The 6,843-nt window shown below is 48.6% G+C and overlaps 2 protein-coding genes and 1 pseudogene across 8 annotated transcripts in view; 1 reads left to right on the forward strand and 2 right to left on the reverse strand.

Moving 5' to 3' along the window:
• Nucleotides 1–324, reverse strand: part of Mmp14 (matrix metallopeptidase 14 (membrane-inserted)) — a 9,781-nt gene extending 9,457 nt beyond the window's left edge. The window contains exon 1 of the mRNA XM_005377119.2: nucleotides 3–324. Coding sequence (XP_005377176.1) covers nucleotides 3–57 — 55 coding nt within the window. The 5' untranslated portion in view covers nucleotides 58–324. The remainder of the gene's footprint in view (nucleotides 1–2) is intronic.
• A 1,020-nt stretch (nucleotides 325–1,344) lies between these two features.
• Nucleotides 1,345–2,550, forward strand: LOC102004361 (annotated as a pseudogene).
• A 2,067-nt stretch (nucleotides 2,551–4,617) lies between these two features.
• Mrpl52 (mitochondrial ribosomal protein L52) overlaps nucleotides 4,618–6,843 on the reverse strand; it is a 4,017-nt gene continuing 1,791 nt past the window's right edge. For 3 of the 7 annotated variants that reach the window (XM_005377115.2, XM_005377116.2, XM_013510451.1), the window contains 2 exons: nucleotides 6,078–6,142; nucleotides 4,618–5,212 (listed from right to left, as the gene is read on the reverse strand). In XM_005377115.2, the coding sequence (XP_005377172.2) occupies nucleotides 5,060–5,212; nucleotides 6,078–6,122 (198 nt within the window). In that variant the 5' untranslated portion in view covers nucleotides 6,123–6,142 and the 3' untranslated portion in view covers nucleotides 4,618–5,059. Of the gene's footprint in view, nucleotides 5,213–6,048; nucleotides 6,143–6,349; nucleotides 6,544–6,843 lie in introns of all 7 variants that reach the window. The other 4 variants (XM_013510449.1, XM_013510450.1, XM_005377118.2 and 1 more) reach the window with 3 other exon arrangements.

Genomic DNA, 6,843 nt, shown 5'->3' on the forward strand with positions numbered 1-6,843 from the left:
GCCGAGCGTGAGCAGGGGGAGCAGCAGGCTGCGGGCGCCGCGGGGGGCGGAAGACATGGTCCGAGACGTCGGGGAGCCGGCCGTGCGGCTCCAGGCGGAGCCCGCGCCTGGGGTCCGCGCCGCTCCCGCGGGCGCCTTTGTCTCCGAGAGGCGCCGAACTTGATCCCCAGAGCGCGGTCGGCTTGGAGGCGACGGGACTGTTCCTGAAAGTGCCTGTTTGCTCTTCTCCTCTTTTCCGTTTTTTGATCTTTCTTCTGCTTAGTCGGCGAAGTGGGCCGGGAGGCTGCTCCGCTCTCTCCTTTGGTCCCTCCCTTCTCCCGCAGCCTCTCCTCCGTCCCCGCCCCAACGCCCTCCTTTCCTTGTGGGGACGTGGTTGTTCCAGCCTGAGTCCAATTACAGCCGGGGAGGTGGGGGGGGGCGGATACAAAGTTGCTTTTCTGTGGTGCAGACTGCCATCTGCAGGGGTTGAGGCCGCAGCGGACAACTAGGGGCTGTAGGGGCGCCCAGGGCTGAGCTGTGGGAGACTCCTCCCAGCACGTTTCAGGTGGCTCGATACCTGTGGTGTTCAGCACTTGCCTCATTTCGGAGGGGAATACACCAGGAGGAGAGATGGCTAGGGTAAACCAGGCGCTCGGGTCTGGGGCGGTGGTGGGAGTGGTCTTCCGTGTCCCCACACGGTGCCTGTTGGGGCCTGTTCACAATAACCTCCCCTCCCAAAGCAAACTGTAACAAAACCCAACTATCTCCTGAACCGCACGACTACGTTGGGTCTGGGGTCCAACCTTGGAGAAAGGCAAGTGTGCTCCCCGCTCTGCTGTCCTTTACAGTCCGGGTGCTCCCTAAATTAGAACTGCCTGGGTAGGGAAGGGGTACAAAGCCATAGAATCTGGAGGAAAGCAAATTAAGTTTAGTGAAATCGTTGGAAAAGAGGATGGGATTGGAGGTTAGGACTTTGACGTTTAGTTCAGCCTCTTCACTGGAGAAGGAGGCAATTCCTTTTGCGGGAGATACCAGGAATCAAACTCAGGACCTCACGCTTGCCAGGCAGAAGCTGCGCCACTGAGCTAAATCCTCACCCCTGCCTTTTTTGTTGTTGTTATTGTTTTTTTTTGTTTTTTGTTTTTTGGTTTTTCTCCGGTACCGGAAACCGAACTCACGACGTTGCACTTGCCAGGCAGGCGCTTTTGCCGCTGAGCTAAATCCCCAGCCCCTCACCCCTGCCTTTTGAGACAGGGTCTCAGTGTGTAGTCCAGGCTGGCCTTGAATTCACTGTGTAGCTCCTGCTGGCCTCAAACTCACAGTGATCCTCCTGCCTCAGCCTCTCCAGCGCTGGGATTACAGGCTTGTGCCACCACACCCACTGGCAATGACTTAGAGAGTAAAATCTTCAAGGACGAATTGGACTCTGACAACTAAAGGTGAGATATGCAGGAAAAGGAGGCAATTCTTTAAAAAGTAAAATCTTCAACTCTAGAAGAAACAGGAGTATGGTGTGAACATGGGGAAACAAAAGAAAGCAAGAAAGTATTCAGCCATGAATTGAGTGCTTAGTCTCAGAGATGAGACTCAAAGAGAGCATGGATGAAAACCTAAAAAGGAAGAAAAGAAAGATCCCAGTGCTCTGAAGGAAAGGAAGGCTCCCAACATCCTTCCTGCTTATTCTGCCAATGTATTACCCAGTTGGGCCTACCTTATCATATCCTGATACCAAATTTATCAACTTTTCCATGAAAGCCAAACTGGACTTAGTACAATCGATGATAGACTGTCTGTATGCCAAATGTATCCCTTGTGTAACTGATTGTGTAATGGCTGAAGTTGAGAAATTGGGACAGAAGTACCAAGTGGCTCTAAGGATCGCCTAGATCTTGCAGTGATCCTCCCAAATATGCATCCTGGGAATGGAGACTTCCCAAATATGTATCCTGGGAATGCCTGCTTGTAATGCCAGGAGGCATACTTGGGAGGACCACTGTAAGATCTGGGCCATCCCACTCGGTACTTACTAAGGTATGCTGCTGTCCTCAAGACACTTACATAGGAGAGAAAAACACGTAACTGAATAAATACAGTAAGTCAGGCATGGTGGTGCCTGCTTGGAATGACAGGAGGCGTATTTGGGAGGATCACTGCAAGGTAATGTGAAAGATTACCTTGTACACATATGGGGACCTATGCGGATGACTGCTTAGTGCAGAGAAACTCAGCACAAGTGTTACACTGTGGCAGAAGGTCCCTAGAATTCCTATCACGTACATTTGTAACCACAGATACAATATCCAGCGGATGTCAGATGATTATGGAGCCCCATAGTTCTATTCTTACAAGCAAAGTTCCTCTGCCTTCCTCTGACCAACTTTGTGTTTTCAGTTCATTAAACATGCTAGAGCATGAATTACGTGTTTTCAAGGTTAGAGAAACCTAGCCTAACTCATACAGCACTCATACAGAAACCTTGCCTAACTCATTATTATTCATCCATTTGCTCTATTATCAGCTGAGTATGGTTATACATCACTTATTTTTGAGACAGGATCTCACTATGTAGCCCAGGCTGGCCTGGAACTAGAATTGATCCTCCTGCCTCAGCCTCTCCAGGGCAGGGATTACAGGCGTGCACCACTATGCCTGGCTTCAACAAATATTTATTAAATTTATGCTACGTACTTATTAAGGTATGCTGCTGTCCTCAAGACACTTATATAGAAGAGAAAAACACATAACTGAATAAATACAGTGAGTCAGGCGTGGTGGTGCCTGCTTGTAACGCCAGGCGGCATATTTGGGAGGATCACTGCAAGATCTGGGCCAGCCTGGGCTACAGTGAGTTCAGGGCCAGCCAGAATTACATAGTGAGACCCGGTCTGAAAAAAAATGTGGCCTTCTCTTTACAGGGGCAATCCAGAAGGATGTATGAATCATTTTCATTCTTAGCTCACTGGCTATGAGTTCTAGCTGCAAGAGAGGTTGGGGAAGTCTCCATTCCCAGGATGCAGCTAGAAACATGGATGCTGTATTACTGTAGAAAAGGGGGGCACAAGTACCCCAGGGTGTGCGTTTAAATGGAGGTAATGGTCACACGGTGTGACTGTTCTTGACCTGTTCAGATGACTGCCAGGCCATTTTTATGACTAAAGCATTGAACTCATGGGGTGATAGGGCCTGTGCCCATAGCTGAGAGAGGGCCTGATATAGCATTTCAAAGGATTTGGACTTGATCCTGAGAGTTCTAATCGAGCAAGCACAATCTAAATACTATAAAAAGACTAAGTTTGCATTTAAATTATAGATTTCTGTGCAAGTTACTTTGCTCCTTGACATGACAGGCACATATATTTCCAACACATACATTCAAGGGTGTGGGGAAATGGGTACTCATGATTTTTTTTTTTTTGGTCTTTTTGAGACAGGGTCTTGGTATGCAGTTAAGGCTGGACTTGAGCTCACTTGGTAGCCCAGGCTGACCTCAAACTCCCAGTGATCCTCCTGCCTCAGCCTCCTGAGTGCTGAGATTATAGGCGGTGCCACCATGCCTGGCTAAAAAATTTTTATTAATACACATTTATTATACATGTTGATCCCATTTATCATAGGGAATTTGTTCCTGTATATATCTTAATTCTTTTTTTTTTTTTTTTGAGACAGGGTCTTGATATGTAGTCCAGACTGGCCTTGAACTCATGGTGATCCTCTTGCCTCAGTAATTCTTTTCCTTTCCCATTTCCCTCCCTTCCCTTCAACCCTACTCCCCCTCCAAGCAAGCTTCGCTTCTTTTTTTCCCCATCCACATTCTCTGTATTCATGTTGACAAGTGCAAACAGGCATAACCACTTTAGACTGCTGCTTGACAGGACCCATTAAAATAAAAATTATTGCTATCTTGTTGGGGGGGCAGGAAAAGAAAGAGTAAAATCAAGGAGTGACTGGGCTCAGAATAAAAGATGAGGCATGCAGGGAAGGGGGAGGGCAGCCTAAAGCTGTTGGTGAGAAAGGGAGACAGATAAGAGGCTGAGAACTAGATCTGGAAAAGCAGCACAACAGAAGCAGGAAAAGTGTGGGAGACGGAAAACTCGACCATCAGCGAAATCTAAGCTCCAAGAATTGCATTTGGTCAGCGAGAGGAAGGACGTAGTGGGGGGAAGGGAGGGAAAAAAAGCAAAGAAAAGATAAAGCGGAGTGGGTGGATAAAAATGAGGTCAGGTAGGAAATGCTAGGGATCGAAGAACTGTCACATTTGTGGCAGAAAGATGGTTATCTAGTGCTCTGTCCTGGAAGGGGGACAGAAGTCCTTCACCTTGGAATCCAGAGGGGACATGATCAATAAAACAATAGGCTTCCCATGTCCCGGGCAGCTGTGAGTCTGCAGGTGGTAGGCAGTGGGAATTAGACAGATTCCATAGTGACTGTCTGGGGCTGAGCCCCTGTGTAGGGGTGAGGAGGTGCAGACCCTTCAACCAAACCCTGGAACTCATTCCAAACCGCTGTAGGTCTCAGGATCCAACGCCCAAGATCGGTTCTTCCCCTGCCAGCCTTGCAGTGGGGTATCTCCCTGGAGCTCCGTAACTTTAGGGAGCCTGACACCAGCTATTTTCTAAGGAAGAGAACTCAGCTAGAAAGCCTTTTTCATCACTGCTTGCATTTATTTAACTATCTTTTCCAAGCATTAGTGAAAGAGCAACAGCATGCAGTTGAGCTGTGCATAGCCATGCTTGAGTGCAGGCTAAAGCCAGGAAAACCACTGCCCACTTTTCGTGTTCACAGAGCAGCTGTTGCTCCTAAGTTAGGCCAGTCCTGTGGCTGGCAAAGGAGGGGTAAAAGCCCCAGAGCAACATTCAGAAGAATGGAGGGGGGAGGGTGTGGTGTGGTGTGTGTGAGCCAGGGATCAGGGCACTGCGCCCCGCCTCCCAGACAATGACCTCACAGCCTGTTCTTCCTGGTGTGCCAGCTCTTTTGCTCCAAAGATAAATGGGAGGGGGGCACACAGTCTTCCAGCTGAGATGAGACATCCAGGTGATGGAAAAGAAAGCTAGAGGCTAGGGAAGGGGACAGGAGTCCCTCTTTATTGACTTGGGAGTGGGTTGTGCAGCAAGGTCCCTTTGGGCTTAAGAGCGTTTTTCTGTTTCCGTTGTTCCTCCTGCAACTTCTCCTGCTGCCTGAGCTGCCATGCCTGTAACCCAGCATCCATTTCCTGTGACAGCAGTACAACTCGTCTCTGAAACAGACAGGAAAAACATGGATAGTCTCTGGAGCATGAGCACTACACCACACATCCTTTCTTTCATAAGATCCCAAGTTTCAGCTAGAAATTAACACTGCTCACTTGGGAACGAGTGGCACCAAGTCCTGTGCTGGGAAGCAGAGGGAAGAAAATGTGAGGCAGCGTGCCCACTGCTAGGTTCCTCCCTTCTCACATGCTAAAATGTTTACTTGAGCCGGGGATAAAGCTCGTTAGCACAGGGCCTGCTTGGCAAGTGCGAGGTTGTGAGTTTGATTCCCGATACCAAAAAACAAGAACGTTTAGTTGTTAAATGGTATGTAGCATACACATTAGCTTAGGTGTAACATAGCTCAAGACAACTTTTTTTTTTTTTAACGTTTTTGAGCTGGGTGTGGTGGCACACTCCTGTAATCCCAGCACTCAGGAGGCTGAGGCAGGAGGATTGTTGTGAGTTCGAGACCAGCCTGGGCTACAAAGTGAGCTCAAGGCCAGCCTGAACTGCACACTGAGATCCTGTCTCAAAAAGACAAAAAACAACAACAACAACAACAAAGTTTTTTGAGACAGGCTCTTGCTGTGTAGTCCAGGCTGGTCTTGAACTCGTGGCAATCCTCCTGTCTCAACTTCCTCAGTGCTGGAATTACAGGAGTGTGCCACCACACCCATGATTTTTTTGAGACAGGGTCTTACTAGGTAGTTTGGGTTGACTCTGAACTCACTAATTTGTAGCAATTCTCCTGCCTCAGCCTTCTGAGTGCTGGAATTACAAGCCTGCACCACCATATCTAAGACAAATTTTTATCTACAAGTATCCCTCCAGTTGTACACACACAGCCCTGCTGGAGCTCTAGCCACTCACTGCGAACTTCTCCCTTTGAGCTTTTCTTTGAAGCTGGCCTTTCATTGGGGGAGCAGGACGGCCATCTACAGAGAGAAGTAAGAGAAAAGGCAAGTGTGAGCAGCACCTTGTCCAAACACCGTGACAGGAATGCAGATATGCTCTAGCTCTTCCCCTGTTCCATACCCACTGTAGCTTAATTCCTCTAAAATGAGTCCCTCATCTTCAAGAGTGGGGTACAACAGACCCTCCATCACCAAGTTCCGAGGCTGCTCCTACTCTTATTTACTTACTACTTGTTAGCCTGAATCCACTGTGTATCTTCAGAAGCCCTTCATGTGTTGGGTGTGGACTACAGGCCCAGAATCCCAGCAGGGAGGCTGAAGCAGGAGGACTGAGAGCTTGAGGCCAGGCTGGGCAACACAGTGAGTTCAAAGCAGGGGTCGGGGTCGGGTGCGGTGCACCTATGATCCCAGCACTCTGGAGGCTGAGGCAGGAGGATCGCCATGAGTTTGAGGCCAGCTTGGGTTATACAGTGAGCTCAAGGCCAGCTTGAACTGCATAGTGAGACCCTGTCTCAAAGAACCAAAAAAAGTATCAGGTACACAGCTAGTACTTGGGAGGCTGAGCAGGAGGATTGTGAGCTCCAGGCCAGTCTGATTACACAGTGAGACCTTGTATCAAAAAAAGGAAAAAAAAAAAAAAAAAAAAGTAAGGCACAGAGGAGTCAAGAGTGTACTTCAGGGGTAGTGTCTGCTTAGTATGCACGTGGCCCTGGATTCAATCT

This window comes from Chinchilla lanigera, unplaced genomic scaffold, assembly GCF_000276665.1.
Source record: "Chinchilla lanigera isolate Chin_1 unplaced genomic scaffold, ChiLan1.0 scaffold00008, whole genome shotgun sequence".
Taxonomy (NCBI): Eukaryota; Metazoa; Chordata; class Mammalia; order Rodentia; family Chinchillidae; genus Chinchilla; species Chinchilla lanigera.